Source organism: Epinephelus fuscoguttatus, linkage group LG8, assembly GCF_011397635.1.
Source record: "Epinephelus fuscoguttatus linkage group LG8, E.fuscoguttatus.final_Chr_v1".
Lineage (NCBI taxonomy): Eukaryota > Metazoa > Chordata > Actinopteri > Perciformes > Serranidae > Epinephelus > Epinephelus fuscoguttatus.
The window spans coordinates 27,166,398-27,185,035 of record NC_064759.1 but is presented as its reverse complement, the minus strand read 5'-3'; the positions used below and the strand labels follow the sequence as shown (position 1 = coordinate 27,185,035).

Here is an 18,638-nt window from a genome sequence, read left to right as displayed (position 1 = left end):
GATAACCTAAGATTATGTCAAGATTTAAACAAGCATCTGCCCTATTGAGGTATCCTTCAGCTAAACACTGACTCCCTTCTGGGATATAACAGATACTGGGCTTTAAATCTCTGTAGGGGAAGGCAAACTAGACTTTCCCTAAGGGGATCAATGAAGAATCACCCTCTGGTAATCCTGACAGTTTTATAAGGACAAAAAAAGATACATTAACCACAAATCATCCATTTGTTAATTGCCTTTATCAGCTTTTTGCAATAAAGGTCAAGGATTATGCTCTAACTGGGTGTAATGCAGAAATACAAACAAGACATCATGTGTCATAGTCAAGGAGGAGGAAACTGGGACCCCATTTTTTATCTCCAACAGCCCACTAATGTAATGTCTCTAAGTTTTTTCCGTCCTATTTTTTCTAACTTGGCCGAATGCAATAATGTTTCACTGGCTGCCTTGTCTGCCCCAGAAAGCTACTAATGCATTATGTCCATAAGGAGCACAAACAGTAGCTGAGACTGCGCCGTGCAGGAGGAGCATCTGTAACAACTGGCTCATTGGGCAGAATGACTCATGAGCTGCATTACAGACTTCAACGAGGTGGCTGGTTTCCTACATCTGTCAAAACACACACACAAAAACGCAAGGAGGAAAATCTTACGAATTCACCCGAGCATGAACCCCTGCGCGTGAAAAATAGACACACACATATGTGGATGTAGAGCCGCACAGATTGCTCACCACACGCACACACACGCACGGGGAGTTGTATACTGTACAAGAGCAGGGAGTCGGAGCAGCAGAGCTCAGTCACTGTCTCTTGGTTGAGGAAAACAGACGTTGAGTGGGAGGATTTACAAACAATCATTGCAACATAATCACTACAATATTGACCAAAGAGCCTCCAGGGGAACATGCTGTAGTGACTGCTACATCTATTTGTGCTCTTCCAGGACATGACTGAGAAAATCTCGCTTTGGCAGAGAAGCCGGCGCCTTCGACTTTCACTGTGAGGAATCAGCTGGCTAATGCGCACATAAAGGGGGCGTGAGCCTGTCTTACATCCTCGAAGCTGCGATTCCTGTCTCTCTCCGTTAACTCTTATTACAGAGGCAGAAATTACATGAAATTATCTATAAGCTATTTAAAAATACTCATGTTTGACATTATTTTACAACATTATTTATTCATAATACCTACTTTAATATTAAACATATTTTTGTTTCGTAGCATAGCACTTCTCTAACACTGTAGAATTCTGTCTAACTAATTACAAACTTCGGCTATGTTCACACTGCATGGCTTGCTATAGACTGGGATCGTGAAAATGTGTAGGGTAAATGTGTATGGTTACCATGAAGATGACTGAAACCTTTCGCAGCAGCATAAATTGACAATGTCCCCCCGCTCTTTAATTTATGTTGTGCAGAACTTTCAAAAAAGTGTCAAGCAACCAACCACAAATCAGCTTTTAGTGCTCGATTTTGTTTTGTTTTATTTTTTGCTCAGATGTGATGTTTTTTGTTTTTTTTTTTTTACTACTGATCACATTATTTGATTAACTGTGGCCAATCTTAGATTCCAGTGTTAACTGGTCCTGAACTGACCCACATGTTCAAAAGAACAATAATAAAGACATTACAAGCAGCACACTGTCGTACGGAAGTAAACATGGAGGCCACTAAAATCAAGTTGGTGTGCAGTGGAAGCCAATTCATAAGCACATGATAAACAAGGAAGAGGATGAAAACAAAAGAGAGACAATGATTTTAATTATGGCTTCTGTGGAGCAATGGCTGCTACCTCTGTATGGAGATGTGTGTGGATTAGGAGTCGGAGCCAGGAGTGGTGGGATTGTGATATAAAGGGCTTCAATGAAACAGATTTTATCTAAAATGTCAAGATGTCTTGGGCTACTTTTAACTGCATCTGTAGGCGCCTCTTCACAAGACTCAAGAACCATCTGTGAGTGATGTAAAAGTCACATGAATTCCGATATGACTGTTCAGACTGAGGTCGTATTGCTAAGAAATCAGACCTGTATCTGATTCAGGAGCACGTATGAAAGATGGACAAATCAGAATAAGATTTGATGTGATTAGTGCTGTTTACGCTGTTTTCAAAACAAACAAACAAACAAGCAAACAAACTAGATGGTGTAGCTGTCAGGCAAGTCACCAGAAATCTAAGAGCTGTGATCCAAAGGTACAACACTGCTAAATGTGCTAGGATGTTTCTGTGTCACGATTATTCCCATTTTTTACTTAATGAAACAATAATGAAGGCTCTTCTCTGACTAACAAACAGTACATTTCTATTAGTCTTTCAAGCAAACGTAAACTTAAGGGAGGCGAGGCTCACACTAAACCCATTAGCAGCAGTTCAATCGATTTCTAGAGCTTTTAATTTGGGCAGGCGAAAACAATTCTGACTGAACATCACTGCACCCAGACTGCCTGAAAATGGAGAGCTTGATTCTTTTCCAAGTGAACTGCAGTGTGGTTTGTTGGAAGTGAGAATGTAATCCAAGCCAACTGCAGAAAACAACCTAGAAAATATGCAAATGTATGGGTACATGGATAGAGTCATAATTCAGGTTATTTTTTTTCACATTTGCCACTAGCAAAGACACTGAATAGGGCGGGAGAAGCAAAAAGTAGAAGAACTGCAATGCCTGGTCCATTAATTGACATGTCAATTAAGAGAAAACATTCAAACAAATCAGCAACAATTTCAATCATTTATTATTTGTTCAAGTTATTTTTCAAGCAAAAAGGCAAAAAAAATTAACTGGAATCCTTATCAGTATTACAATAGTGCTGCTATTATGATAGCAAATTGAAAATCTTTGTGTTTCAGACTGTTATTCAGACAGTAACAAGCAGTTGCAGCCTAGAGCGTAGGTTTCATTTCAACATATATGAGACGGGGGGTTTAGGGGCCTCCGCCAGAAAATTTCCTGCATTCTGGTGATTTTGTATGCACCAACCTTTGACTTTTCTGCATCAATTAATGGTATAAATGGCTTTAATTTTGTCCAGAAAAAGTAATCTGCACCTGTTTTCATTGGGGCTGCATACTGAGGGGGAGTTGTCCTTATATGTCCCCTCCAAAATCTGCACCTATGGCTGCAGCACTAGTTCACTGCACTAGTCATCCATACACAAAAAAACTGGTTTAGACTCAGCCATGAAATGTCTCCAACATGAAGGAGTAAAAGTCTGTTCAAAAGCTAATCACTATGTGGTTACCTGCCAGTTGGGAAGTGTGGATCTGAGCAAACTAAATACCAAAACAGCAACAATTTCGCAGTAAAGGGGCATCTGGGGTCGCCTCATCTGCCAGCTCCTGACATACATGCCCACAGTAAGTCTGCTGTGCCTCCCCCTCAGCTCTCACCTGCCACTAAAGTGCCACTGACTCCCAGAGTAATCTAAAGCACAGGCTTTAAGTGAGTGTGCTTTTAAGCCTTCCCCCTTTGAAATGATCACAAGCTGTAATGCAAATATTGCAGTGAAGGACACCTGCAGGAGCTCCACCGAGGCTCCGCGTCGCAGACACACAGCCTTCGCGCTCACCGGTGTAAATCCATCAAACTAATAAAAAAGACTCTCTCGTCTGGTCTAATCGAGTCTCACCTTGAGAAACTGGCCACAAGGGCTCTACTTTCAATTACGATTGAGTGGCGAACACAGTCGCTCACACGGAGGCGCAACTGTGTGTGTCTCCGCTGAGAGCATTTGCAAAGGCCAGAACAACTTAGCTAATCCATCACGTTAAACAATGGAAACAACACAGTTGTCTTCTGACTGTCTGTTTATTACCATGTCTGTTTTGCTGACTCTCTGTGTATTTAATTGAGAGAGAGCTATAAACTGTTCCTAATCACTGAGATATAGCCAGTAGGCTGGGGACACATCGGAAGCCTCTTCTATTACTTTTATGGCTGGTTAAGCCTGTGAAGCAAGTTAGGAAGCTGATTAACGTCCCTGTGGCCACGAGGAAGCCCTGAAGTGGATACTAATCATAAATCAGTTGACTGAACCTAATAATGTGTTGTAATCATCTGAAAGAATCCAGGACACATCGATGCTGATTGCAGGCTGAGGAAAATAATCCACTTATCATGGATCATTATGCTTTCATTGATCATAACTGACTACATGCTGCACACAAAAGTGGCAGCTGATCAGACCAGGCAGTCATCACTCTGATGCAGTTTTACTTCCATCATTTCGGAGGAAGGGAGACAAAAATAAAGTTGTTTTGTCTTCTGTCAGTGGAAGCAAAATACAAATGAGGACAGCTGGAGGAGGAAAAGAGACATCAAAACACCTACACTCTGGCATGTGAGGCAGTTTTAGTGAGGTTGAATGTTTTAATATGAAATTTGGGTTTTGCAAATCTGCAGTGAGATAGTCAGTCCATATTAAAACAGAGTATAATGCTGGTTATCAGAGCCAGATATATCCTATATGCATAGTGCATAGTCATAGCGAAAAAAATTGCACTTCCTTCTATGCCACACAAACCTGAATTTACATCAGTACATCAGTAGGTTGACAAAAAGTGCCTAATAAAGCTATAATAGACTTGGACTGAATACAGACGACGAATAAATAATGTTGCAAAACATCTAGTGCAACAAAATCCAATGTAATTCTCTTATGAATAAAGGGGAACACCACATCAAGAATTCCAGTACATGATTTCCATGGCCTGGGACATGTCAATCAATATTTGTGAACATGAACGACTCTCTCTCAAAGCCAGAAACCACAGAAGTCTCAAACTTGTGATGTCATAGGTATAAAGTCTGGAGCTGCTCCATAGACACTGAATGGGACAAATGTTTGTTTTCTTTTTGTACCTTAATGAGCTTTATTCCACTTTAGTGTTCTCAGTTTTGAAACAGAAAATGTTCCCATATGCTTCGAACATTCCCCTCGGTGCTCTCAGTGTCATCTATACCATATTTCCCAATTCACTGTCAATGGAGCAGTTTCAGACTTGACAGGGGTCAGCAACCTGCTGCTCCCAACCACATGCGGCTCTTCAGCCCCTCTCCTCCTTGACAGAAAATTATATGGAAATTAATAACTGTATTTTTTTAATTACATTTTTACATTTTAAGTTTCATTTATTGTTGTAGGCCTAAAGTGATTATTACATTCTTCAAATGTAAAAATGCGTAGCTTGTAAACCGTTTTAAACAACATGTTTTCGGGGCGTCAGTGGTTTAGTGGATAGAGCAAGCACCCCATATATAAGGCTGTTGCCGCAGCAGCCCAGGTTCAAATCCAGCCTGTGGCTCTTTGCTGCATGTCATCCCCTCTCTCTCTCCCCCTTTCAGTCTTAGCTGTCCTGTCCATTAAAAGGCAAAATGCCCCCAAAAAATATCTCTAAAAAAACAACAACATGTTTTCACATTTGTGCCCCTTCTCCTCTAAAAACATCACTAGTGATGGGAAAAGTCTCAAGGGAATCTAGAGAATTTAATAGCGCGTAAACAAATTTGTTTGCTTTCAACGGCAATGTTGCAAAGTCAAAGTACCATTCATTCATTCATTCATCTTCCGCTTCATCCTCTTGAGGGTCGCGGGGGGGATGGAGCCTATCCCAGCTGACATCGGGCGAGAGGCAGGGTACACCCTGGTCCAGGTTGCCAGACTATCGCAGGGCTGACACATAGAGACAAACAACCATTCACGCTCACATTCACAGACAATTTAGAGTTATCAATTAACCTAGTCCCCAATCTGCATGTCTTTGGACTGTGGGAGGAAGCCGGAGTGCCCGGAGAGAACCCACGCTGACACAGGGAGAACATGCAAACTCCGCACAGAAGGGATCTCACACCCAGGATCGAACCGGCAACCCTCTTGCTGTGAGGCGACAGTGCTAACCACCACACCACCGTGCCGCCCGTCAAAGTACCAAATGATCACAAATAGTCCACTGCAGAATAGCCACGTTGGGCAAAAACATACTAGCAAATGCTCATTTAGATCTATCGCTAATGTTTATAGGCTAAATCCAACTTAAAAGGCTGTGTTACCTTTATTATAGGGCTCAAATATGTTTTGCAGCTCCAGACAGTTTTTTTTTTTTTTTTTTTTTGGTCTTTTTTTGGCCAAAAATGGCTATTTTGATGGTAAAGGCTGCAGACCCCTGACCTAAGACAGAGTTTTAGCACTCTAGCTTTGGATCCGAGAGAGAGTTGTTCATGATTACTAATGTTTTTGGGCAGTCTTAGACTATAGGAACGACATGTATGAATTTCGTAATTGAGCGTAGTCTCCCTTTAAGTAAATGGGGAACGTAGTGCACACAAAATGTTGTTTAATGTATTCATTTTTAAAGAGTCAAATGACTTTGTTGAACTGTTACTCATGATAGCTATCAATGAATCAAACTGAAGTGAGTGTCTAATATTCCCACGTCTCATAATAACTAGATTAACGTCAAGATCTAGTTCTTCAGTACAGTCTGCAGTAGTTTTACTCTCTATGGCTGTAACCTTACATGATTCACAGCAATGACAAAGCTGTCAGCAAAGTCATGCCGCATACTTCCCTCCTCACTGAGACGTACCGTATTCAGACTGTCTTGATTAAATCAAACCCCATTGATAAATGCTTATTACACTTTCCTTATTCATAGTCATATCTCCCTTTGGTGCTCTGCACAGTCGTCTCTCCTCTGGGACATAAACCTCTGGTGAGCGTATTTCTCTTCCTCCCTTGCTGCCTGTGCTTATCTTCCTGTGGGCTAAATTCAGTAATTACCGTTTAATATTGAGCAATTTAATGACCTAGCCTTCACCAGAGGGGGTGGAGTGGGATGGAAAACCTTAACCTTCATTCATAAAGGGACTCTCTATGATAATTTGTGTATACCAGGGTAAAAAAACACTGTGTTTCTGTAATAATGTGTGTAATGGGATGTGCACTAGGATGTTCTCCTAGTTTTTCTCCACATTTCATCATTTGATTGAATGAGGATAACGACTCCTGCAGCCTGTCATGATTTGCGGAAACTTAAAGGGTAATAGTTGGCTGTATCTGTGTGTGTGTGTGTGTGTGTGTGTGTGTGTGTGTGTGTGTATATGTGTATATGTGTGTGTGCAAAATCCTTACCCTAGTCCTGCCAGATCAGACACCAGGTTGCCAAGGGCAGCAGCTGTAGAAAATGCGAGACGAGAAAGAGACATGATTACAAAATGAGTTGGGAAATTGAGGTTTGTGTGGAGGACAGCCAAAAGGCACAAAACACAGAATGCGTTTGTCTGGAGCTTTTCCATTGTATGAAACACAATAACACACTTTTCCACTCACGGGCATTTACCTGGAGTCATCTGCTAAATTAATTTCCCTCATTTTAATACACGTAAGGCTTGATGTTAGGACAAATGATGTACTAAATAACACAGAATGTGGGTGTAGTGCAGTTACAGTATGTTCATCACAAGTACCAGTGGACCAGTCAGCATCATAATTAGCCTCAGAGCCTCATAATCACACACATATATATAAACATAAAGCAAATATGGGTCAGTATTTTTTAAAAACATGACAAAATGCTGCTTGTTTTTACCATAAGCAGGATATGATGGACAGCCACAGTGCCTTCTGGGCTCATTAAGGATGGAGATGCAATGCTGAAGCCCACATCACTGTTGACTCTCCCTGAGCATGATAACTCACATGAATAATCAGAGCAGAAGAATAGTGTCCGAGGAAAAAGAAAACGAGGGCATGCTGAGAATAACTAATGAAACGAGAGCAAGGTGCAGACCTGTGTGTGATTATCCCTGAATATATCTGCAACCTGGAGTCGGGAGATGTTGTGTTAAAGAATCAGTTTGCTCTGTAGCTTGAAGATTACTGTTGCAGTGGCACCTAAGGATAGAATAAAGCCTGTGCTTTGCGCGTTTGCTCTCTGTTGTCTGTGACCCTGAGTTCAGAGTATTGCTGCAGCTGCCGCAGAGACACGGACACCCTAAGGGGAATGGTAACAAAGCAGCACTGCCATCTCTGCTGAGGTGCAATCTCCATCTAACTTGCAGAAGGTCTTCAGAGCTTCAATCCAATGGCCTGCTACTGTGGCAACAAGGTTGAAACTACATCTATTGTTGCCAAACTGGCTGCAGTGTTTCTCTTCCTACTCACAATCTGTAGTCGTACATCTGAACAAATCACCCACAGGACCTGCACCCACATTAAAAAGCAGAGAGGAATTCAGCTAAAATTCTAAAGCGCCACAGTCTAATTAGTAAAGTCATTGTGTGCTGTGATTTGGGAGAGTGTTGTTTACTGTGTGTGTCTCAGCAGGTCTATGACCCTGGCCTCGTTGAACAGACACTAGCCCGCCTGCCTTAACAAAGCATCAATGTTAATAAGCTGCAGGTTTGTCTGTGTTTGGCTCCAGTCGAGCCTGTTAGCTTGTTGCCAGCTAAAAAGCAATACTTCAGAGTGGAAGGGGAGACACAGAGCAACGGGAGGAAAACAGTGCAAGTTTCTCATTCTTGGCTAATCAGTCAGTGCCAAAACACACCTTGTACGTTTGTGCTAAATAAGGAGATTGTTCTGGTGTTTTCAACAGAAAAGATTGTTTGTACTGGGCAGGGACTGGGATCTCAGTCTGATTGTAAGTCGTTACAGAGAGTAAGAATGCAAGAATGTTCTCCATAAATAGATGACTTAAGCGAGATTGAAGATGCCCATGTCATGTTTTATAGTTCATTATATGATGATTTAAGGGCTACACTTTACTACTAAAATGTCCTTCATTTTGATGACTTCCTCTGCTGGATTATTATAAAAACTTAAAACTTATTAAAAAACTATCACCTCGTAGTTGTATGCCTCTGCCACCCAGTTAAGTTGCAGTTTACATCCATGTCTGTCCAGACTCATATAATATACTGAAGACTTTGAAGGAATTTAATACAAGGTAGTAATAACTGTATTTTTTGGTGAAATTGAAGTGATAAATACAATGACATGTATGATTCCAGTGAGAAACATGCTATCTTTATAGGCGATCTTTACAGAGGAATACAAAGGACTGATGGAGAGCTTTGTCACGCAGTGCAACAACAATCACCTGAAGCTCAATACTGGTAAAACCATTGAGCTTGTGGTGGACCACCAGAGGGACAGGGTAGACATGACAGTAGGCGATGCTTCAAATATTAATGTTGTTGCAAAGAAGCTACAAATTCTACTTACTTCACAAGTGTTTATGCAGAACATTAAGCAGGATTTATACTTATGTATCAAATTGACGCCATACCTGAGGCGTCGGCTCTGTGCCTGACGTGCACCTCCCCAGAAATATAACTATGCATTGTGGCAAGGCAGACCTCCTGTCTATTTTTGGAAGCTGAAACCATTTCCTTCAGTGTAAACAAATGTTTTATTTACTTTATTTCACAGATAAACAATAAATTGTAGAAACATTAAGCCTCCACAAAACAGCATTTTAAGCTTTGTGTATGATTTATCCTGGTCTCGTATGAGTAGAGGAAATCTCAGCTCGTCGACAGGCTAATTTATACAACGTAAAATGCCATAGGCTTGTGCTAATAACATTAGCATTTTATATTTATTTGGAGGATGTGTTTAGTATAAGACAGTTGTTTTGTCGGTGAACCTTGTGAGTTGTAATGGAGCTGAATTTTGTAACGTTACCTTTGTTAAATGTTGCTGTTGTCCCTGGCTTCATATGAGTAGAGGAAAAGTCCGCTTGTTGCTAGGCTAATTTATACAATGTAAAATGCCATAGGCTTGTGCTAAAAACATTAGCATGTTGTATTTGTGGGGAAAATGTGTCCAGATAAAGACAAATGCTTTGTCTGTGAATGCTGAGAGTTATAGTGAAGCTGATTTGTGTACTTGTGTTTGACATTGTCACTATTAAGCCATGTTCAATGTGTGTTTTGAATCAACTAAACTTTACAGCACTTCACAGAACCCCGCCCCGCCAACTAGTGTTTTGGAGGTATAACTGCAGCGTGACACAGACACACCATTTCAGGTATAATTGCTCACAACGGCGTAGGCCACATGCGTAGGCTACGGTGTTGGCTCTGCATAGAGCTGAGGCACAAGTACAATGCCTTACAATGTCACAGTGAGGTTGACCTTTGACCTTTTGCCATAATTTCATGTGTGTTCCAATACCCATACTACCATGCTATATAGTGTGCCAGAAAAAGATCTAATATGTCCTAATACATACTATGTCAAATGCAGTATGCCAAAAATACCATGATGTTCTAATACATGTGGTCCGATTTTGCAGTATGCGAGTCAGCATCTCTTCTAGCTATTCTGACCCACAATCCTCTGCGCAGCGGACGATACGTCACATCGACCGAGCCGCAAACGGATGACAGCTTGACAGCTCATGGGCAGCTGTCAGAGGTAACAATGACAGATGACAGTGCATTCAAGAAACTGATGACCAGTCGAATAGTAATAACAGGAATATTGATTATTTACATGAACAAAATAATCCTAAATATTACAACAAACAAAAGGATATGACTATAAAAATAACAACGGCAGAGAACCGCGGATGTAATTTCACTGTTGCAAATATAATATGGTAGAATGTACACTCTGTTCTGGGTCTCCTGGCAGTGATTCAAGTTTGTTTAAAAAAGAAAAGGTTACAGAGTAAGGATTATTAAAACTGAAACCATGTATTAATTAAATAATGTGATGTCAATTATACATCATACCTTGTACAAGCCCCTGAGGAGGCAGACGTTATGGAGAGCCCATCAGTCTGATTATGTGGTCAACCTGTTCAAATGTAATTACGAGCCAAGGTCAGCTGCTGGCTGCCTGTAACTCACTGCTCTGCTTCTCACTGCGCTATGCATGAGATTAACTCCACCCCCACAGGCTGGTGAGAGGTGCAATCATACTCTCGCACAAAACAAGAGCCTCTGAAGCAGTTCCAAAAATGTCAACTACCATGTAACAGCTGCTTTTCCAGCGTTCATTGAGAAGTAAAAGCCTCTTGCTGTTGTCCATCACTCTCACTGATCAGAAGAAAGAAAGATGGAGTAAATCAGAGAGCGAGGGTGAGAAAACTGGGTTTCAGAGCCTAAAGATTCTGATTTCCTTCTGTTCGTTTTCACACATGCTCACTTAATGATGAATATCTCCATCTGTCACAGGAACTTTCTAGAACTTTCTAGACACGCAGCAACCGTCTATTGGTGGATAAATGGGCTGTGAAACACTGTGAAATAACAAATGGGAGACAATGGGAATGTTTCATTGGTGTGTTTTGCTTTTTTATCTGCAAGACTCACTTAGCAGCTGTAGGTCATGGTGATCGCTGTATACGAGCAGCAGCTATCTACACCTGGAGGCTTTGTATAGCAACATAACACACACAAGTACACCTACACATGACTGTACAAAAGCTTACTCACACATGCACAAAGGTGTTATCAATCAAAGGTGGGTGTGAGGCCTATTACTGCATGTGTGCCTGCATGTGTGCACTGCAGCTGTAGAAAGGCTTCAGGTATGGCGGGTGAGTGTGGGAATCAGAGACCAGAGGGAAACATGTGAAGACAACCAACCTGGATGCATTTATTCAGTCTGATGTGTTAATGCAAAGTGTTATTACAGTAATGTAGTACCCTACTAAACCTGTTCACATGTTATTTCATATGTATTTGGTTAACAAATATACAGACTTTTAGTGTTAAGACATGTATTTTGCAGTAGGTTTAAATTTCCCACTCTTTGAGTGTCCATGAACATATCAATGTTGCTGTTGTCATTCGTTTATTGGCTCGCCAGGTGTCAATCTGTCATTAACCAATCAATACTTATTAAAGATGAGTCTCTTAACATAACAGGTGTCTAGCAGGGTGGGAAAAAAAAGAGAGATGCACATCAAACTGGGAGAAATGGAGAGTGTGTGTCCTGTTCGTACTGTTACCAGCAAGGGTTTTGTATCAGTCTGTAGCTCTGTTAAAACGCCAGAGGAGCGTGTTTGAAGCTATTTTCGGTCACTTGTTTGCTAAGCTACATGAACTCTGAGCATGAGGTGAGCTGTGGTGAGTTAGTGAGAAACTGTGCGCTTGATGGAGGAGTTTCTGACTGAGTATGGACACTGAGAACTGTGATAAAGAAAGCATTAGTGGTTTAAAGACAGAAATATAATAGTATTTGTGAATTCTGTGGACAATCTGCTTCAGAGGCTGCAGATGCCACTGATTCTGCCCACGGAGCGTGTCGCCTCTATCACATCGCTTGCTTAGATGGAGTTGAACACGAATATCTACAGTTTTCTGATATTTCCAAGGAACAGTGAGTAAAAACCCTTCATCTCTCAAGGTTATCAAACGAGTTCCAAGATGTGCGGCAATATATGATACCATAAACTGAACTGAACTGAAACTTACAAAAACCCCAGGTATTATTATTCCTTAAGGGGTTTGAAAATCTTAAAGGTGCTGTTCACCAAATTTGGGAATAAATACACTTGTGTCGATGCATTTAATTTCTGATGTTTAAATTCAGTCATGCTCTATTACACTGTAACTTTGCTTTCATTAGGGGCTATAGTGTTACTACACTACTGTGCATGGGGGTTTAAAGCTCACCTAGTAGTATAGCTTCATAATTTGCTAACTGGGTCTCTCTACACCTTAGTCAGATCCATATGCCCATAGTGGACACATTCCAGTTTCACAGTTTAGTCGACCCTTAACAGCTCATCTCCCATGCTAAGTGTGTTCTGTATGTTAAGAGGTGTGTTTCACAAGTTTGAACAAAACTGAACTGAGTAGGTAGGCTACAATAATCAAAATGAAAAGCTGTGTTATAAATATATTGATGCAGTATAAATATAAGAAGCTAAATGAAATGTTTTTAGGGACACAGGAGGGCTTTAATTACATTAGCAGTCGTTGTTAATGGATTTAATCTTCTCTAGAGTACATTCACACTTTTGTTTAAAGTTTATAATTGGCTCAACTCAGCAGTGGACCATTTCCGAACAGTGCAGCTTCCATCTTCATCGAACCAGCTGAGCCACATTTGCCTCCTACAAAATGTGTGATTGGTGGACTTGACTGCAGATTTGACACGAGTGCTAAATCACCGCGGACGGAGCTAGATAACTGCAGCCTCTTGATTAGCAGACCCCAGCATGTCCCCAGTGTAGCCGGGATGAGAAACAGTACCACTGCTGAGAAAATTGAATCTGAGTGATAAAAACTGGGTTGAGACTGTGCTCGAGGAAAGAACAGAAGCTTTTTCAGTTTTTGTGTCTATGAGCGTGGCTGTGTGTTTCCTACATTCTTCTCAAATCACTCTTTTATGCGAACTTTCCGCAGCTGGAGCTCCCCGTCTAATCTTTTTATGCCACTCAGAAATAACACGCTCTGCCTGTCAAACTACGAGTAGCCTTTGAGAAAAATGATTTTTGCATTTTCTGCCTGGGTTTGCATTCTGATAACCCTTTTGTCCATAAATCTCACCAGACCTGATATTGCTACTTTGTCTCAATCGAAATCCCAATTATCCATTCATGGTAGACGCTCCAAAAGCAGATGAACAATTGCACATTTTTAAATTGAAAAACTGGTTTGAATTGTAAATCTATGAGAGCAGGATCACGTCAAAAGCTGGTTTGACACATTAAGCACCTCAAAGGAAGGATCAAAATACCCCCTCTTAAGGGTATCTCTGATAGATCCATCGCTCCTTTCTTTAGCCTGCACTGGTCAAGGTTTCTACATCTCTCCTCTTTCCCATGAAGAAGAATAAAAAACGCTTCTGGCCTCTGCCTCCTCTGCTCTGTTACAGCATCAGCTTTGACTCCTCTAAGTCTTTCGACGGATAACTTTACTGAGTCCATTTGATCTTTAAAAGGTTGAGCTAAAAGCAACCAAAGCACTCTGTTATCATCGCCAGCAGCAACAAAAGGATCAGTAGCAGTGGGAATCTTTTGGGAAGTAGGAAGTAAAGTTACCTTGACAAAACAGGAAGTAATAAATCCCTTTGCTGACTGAGTGATGGTGATGATTGTGGTCATGGATTGTTTTTTTTAACCACATCAAATATGTAAATAGGGACAGTCCTCATGCTTCACTAACTTCAGTGTGCTCCTCTCCTCAAAGCTCCTGTCTGCATCCACACTCTGTGTAATGAGACATAACCTCAGTGTCTCTCAAGATATCCTGAATAGGAACAAGTGACATTAAAATGCAAATGTGCGTCTCTGAGCTAAGTGGATATTACTGCACCCATTCTATATGCTTGTGAATAGTATTATCATATTTATGAAATCATCATTACCAAGGCCAGCCAGTGTCACTCCTTCCCTCCTTTCCCCTTTCTCTAATGTTATCTCACTTTCTGTTTTTTGGATCAGTGTCACAGCAGTGTCCAAATTGTGACATTATCATTAAAGCTTCATTATAAGACTGCTGGATATTCTGTCAACATGTAGATTGAAAATGCCTCCTTCTGTTTTTGTTTGAAAGAGTTGAGAGTGCACCATGATTTGGCATATCGTCACTCTAATCAGGAGTGTGACTTGTAGTCTGGTCTGGGAAAATGTACAACTAAACATTTTTCCTAAACCTGAGCAATTAAATTATGAATTACACAACTATACATAATAATAAGACATAAAAATCAAGGAAGTTTTCAAAAGCTGAGGCAGTGGTTCCCAACAGGTCCAGCCATGGGGTCCAGATTTCTCTTTAGTCATTAGTTCAAGGTCTACACTGTTACATTTTCAGCACCATACTTGCATTTGGCCATGACATGGAGCCAGTTTGCTGTCTCTGTTAAATAGCTGTCTATTAGTCACTCATTCTACAGCAGTAAATGGCAGAATAAAAGCTCCGTACTGGAAATTCACTGTACTTCAAAATAATGCTTTTGAGTCACTTGCTGTCCATTCAGAATAGACCTGCGACCCACTTTTGGACCCTAACCCACCAGTTGGGAACCACTGAGCCAAGGTATACCTAGCCAACTAATACCTAACCCTCCAAAATGAATGAATAAAAACAACATCTCTCTCTACCTCAAACACATGACAGCACCATTTTAGGACTTGAGATTTGTCTTGGTATTGAGAGCGATCTTAAGAGCACTTGTTGAAGGTCTCGAACTCGACCACATTTTTACTTGGCCTCGTCTCTGTTTCAGACAAAGAGGACTTTGGATTTTATTTCAACACCAGTCAAGACCCCAGTTACGGGGATATCACTACATTGCCTGTGCAAAAAGGGGTGTGGAAAAAAATGTGGTTGATTTCAGCTGATTTCAGTGTTTGTCTATAATTTATTTGCTCATTAACAAAGGAAAATTCCGATACATAAAATTCTCTGCAACAACATTTCTCATGGTATATACTCACACATATACTGTAGTATATAACAGAGGTGAATGAAGATGACTCTTCATTTGTTTTCTGTTGGTGTCTTCATGGTAATGTGAATCTTTAAGATCAATTAAAGGAGTGCATATGGTTTGCATGTTTCACATTTTATCATAAGTGTGTCATGCAGTGTAGGACTAACACTGGTCTGGTCTTAGTCTTGACTCAGTCTCATTCTGCCTTGGTCTTGATTGTGACTTGGTCTCGGTTTAGGTGGTACGACAGCCTGATAGACTGTCTGTGTATGGTACTGATATGTATCAAAAACATGAACATTTCTTATTAGATAAGAAGCTATATTAGGATCATGAGATTCCCTTACCTGCCATAGTCGATATGCCGAGGACCACACCGATGGATAACTCAATCTGCGTGCCCTGAAAGCACACACACAAACACACAGATTACCAAACTGAGTTAGACAGGAGAGCTCAATGCTTTCAATTTATTTTTTGTCACTCTATAACAAAAACCATCAGTGCCGGCTAATGCTCCAGCTGTGGCATGAAATTCATCTGTTCCTGTTCTTTTTCAGTGTTATTCAGAAAGAAATACAGGAATGAATTAATAAACTGAGGCTAACTTTTTGTCTTTTGTGTGTCGTCATAATTCTGTGCTTCAAATTCTCCTGATACTGATATGTTTTTATTCTCCAGTAATGACGATTTCCTCTGTTTAATGTCTCATATATGGACTACAGGTTTCTCTCCTCTATACTTTTTAACTTAAAGGTCTTTTCCAAAATGCCTGCTGCTGAATTTTGAATAAGTTTAAGTGAAGATGAACCGAGTTATGTGGTCCAAATTGCTGACAGTAACTTCCAAAAAGTCTACTTGTAGCTTTTTAGGATTTTCTGAAAGCTTTCAGTCTTTCAGTTTTTGGCTTCCAGGCTTCAGTGCAGAACTCTTATCCAATACAAAATGGAAATCAGCCTGAGATCTTGAGGCAGGGTGCATTAGTTTCTCTCAAAGTCTGGACTGAAACAAGTACAGTCAGACCTTTGTACAAACATTTCACAGTGTACACATCAAGTTTCCAGCCCAAAAGTGTAATTGCTTATTGATTTCAGTCTCCGTGCTTTTGCAGAGTCTGCTTTATGCAGAGAAAAGGCAAATAAATAAACAGATATTTGTATACTATCTGCACATTCTTACTTGACATTTCAAAGTTATGCCATCTCATTAAGGATATTCCGGTTTTTCCCCTCTTGTATATATTATTTTCTCTTGTTATTAGTCTTTCCAGCTCCTTGGAGAAGCCTCCATGAGAGTTCATCATCTCCGTGTTAAAAAATAACCCTGCTGAGGAAGCCATCTTTGAATTAAGTTGAAAAAAATATATTACACTTCATTCTCTGAGCAGCATCATACCGTTCCACTGGGAATGGATTTCATTATTTGAACAACTTCACAAAGGCTTTAATAAAGTATGGGTGTGCTTGTGGCAGGCAAATTACTAAAAATTGTATCAGATGTTAAAAGACACAGAGAAAAGGAAGGCCTCTAAGAAACAGAGATGAAAGACTAACTGCCGAACAATGACAGAAAAAACAAGAAATATACAGAGATATAAATACAGTGGCATCAAACGAAAAATGTGATTTTCTATTTCTCCTTCTACTGCAATGCTTATCCTTCCAAAGCCTCCTACGGTATTTTGAGTTCATGCAGCATATTCTCCATGCACATGTTCCCCCTCAAACTCCTGAATAAATATGTACCCACTAAGGTGCATGAAGCTGACAGACTTACAGCAACAATCATGATGCAGTTGTCCAGGAATCCAAATCCAACAAAGGGGATCGCATTGTGCAGCAGAACTGTGAAATAACAAACAAACAATAAATCAGTGACAGACAAGATAAACATAAAGTATGCAGACTGTGTTTATGTCCACATTAATAAGTAACAACCCATTAGACATAATTGAGCCTTGCGGAGCAGGATGGTAAAGGAATAAACACAAGGAAGACACAAGAACATTATTTCACCAGACAGAGATAAACTGAAGATGGAGCATAACTCTGGTTATTTATGCATGCAGGATTTTAATATGTTCCTTTAACAGATTGAATTGTGGACACATATTGCAACTAGAATTACTGCCCGCGGTTGTGTGCCTCCACCAAATCAAGATGCAGTTTCAGTTTACATCTATGTCTGTATAGACTCATTTGTAGTGACAGGTGAAAATGCTTCAAATATGGATGTTGCTGCAAAGAAGCTACATGTTCTACGACACAGATAAGCACATTTTCATGGTTGCCACCCAAAATTAGTGTCACCAATTCAGAATCTGACCAAATGCCTCACCTTTTGTTCCTGAGTTATGGCGCTGAATTATGGCCAGAAATTGTTTCTGCATAACATTATGATGTCACAGTGAAGCCGATCTTTAATGAAATGTAAAAATGTCATCACCGCATCATTTTATCCTATTAAATATTTGTGTGAAATTTAGTCATAATTAGTGTATGAATTTATAAGTTACCAAAACTAAAACCATGTTTTGTGAAGTCACGGTGACCTTAACCTTTGACCTTTGAACAACAAATTGTGATCAGATCATTCTTGAGTCCAAGCTGATGTTTGCAACAAATCTGAGGAAATTCCCTCAAGGTGTTAGTGAGATACTGCGTTCACCAATATGAGATAGATGCAAGGTCACAGTGACCTTAACCTTTGATCACCAAAATCTAATCAGTTCATTGTTGAGTCCAAGTGTGTGTTTGTGCAAAAGTTGAAGAGAAATTCCCTCAAGGTGTTGGTGAGATATCATGTTCATGAATGAGATGGAAGCAAGGTCACAGTGACCTTGACCTTTGATCACCAAAATCTAATCAGTTAATTGTTGAGTCCAAGTGAACTACATGTGATATTTGAGGTAATTTCCTCAAGGTGTGGTTGAGATATTGTGTTTGTGACAGCAGAAATGGTCACAGTGACCTTAGATCACCATTATCTAATCACTTCATTCTTGACTCAAAGTATATGTTTGTGCAAAAGTTGAAGAAATTCCCTCAAGGTGTTAGTGAGATATCGCTTTGACAAATATGAGATGGATGCAAGGTCACAGTGACCTTGACCTATGCCAAACCAAATTCCAATCAGTTCATTATTGAGTCTAAGTGGACTATGTGTCAAATTTGATCCATACCATGTGATACGGTCATGAGTCATACAAATGAAATGAAAGGAAAATTACTCAAAGTG

General features: G+C 40.3%; 1 protein-coding gene across 1 annotated transcript in view; it reads right to left on the bottom strand.

The window, feature by feature from the left end:
* LOC125893549 (transmembrane protein 65-like) overlaps positions 1 to 18,638 on the bottom strand; it is a 64,514-nt gene that overhangs the window by 12,015 nt on the left and 33,861 nt on the right. The window contains exons 4-6 of the mRNA XM_049584281.1: positions 17,178 to 17,245; positions 15,749 to 15,803; positions 7,131 to 7,173 (exon numbers count right to left, since the gene is read on the bottom strand). Of these exons, the coding sequence (XP_049440238.1) occupies positions 7,131 to 7,173; positions 15,749 to 15,803; positions 17,178 to 17,245 (166 nt within the window). The remainder of the gene's footprint in view (positions 1 to 7,130; positions 7,174 to 15,748; positions 15,804 to 17,177; positions 17,246 to 18,638) is intronic.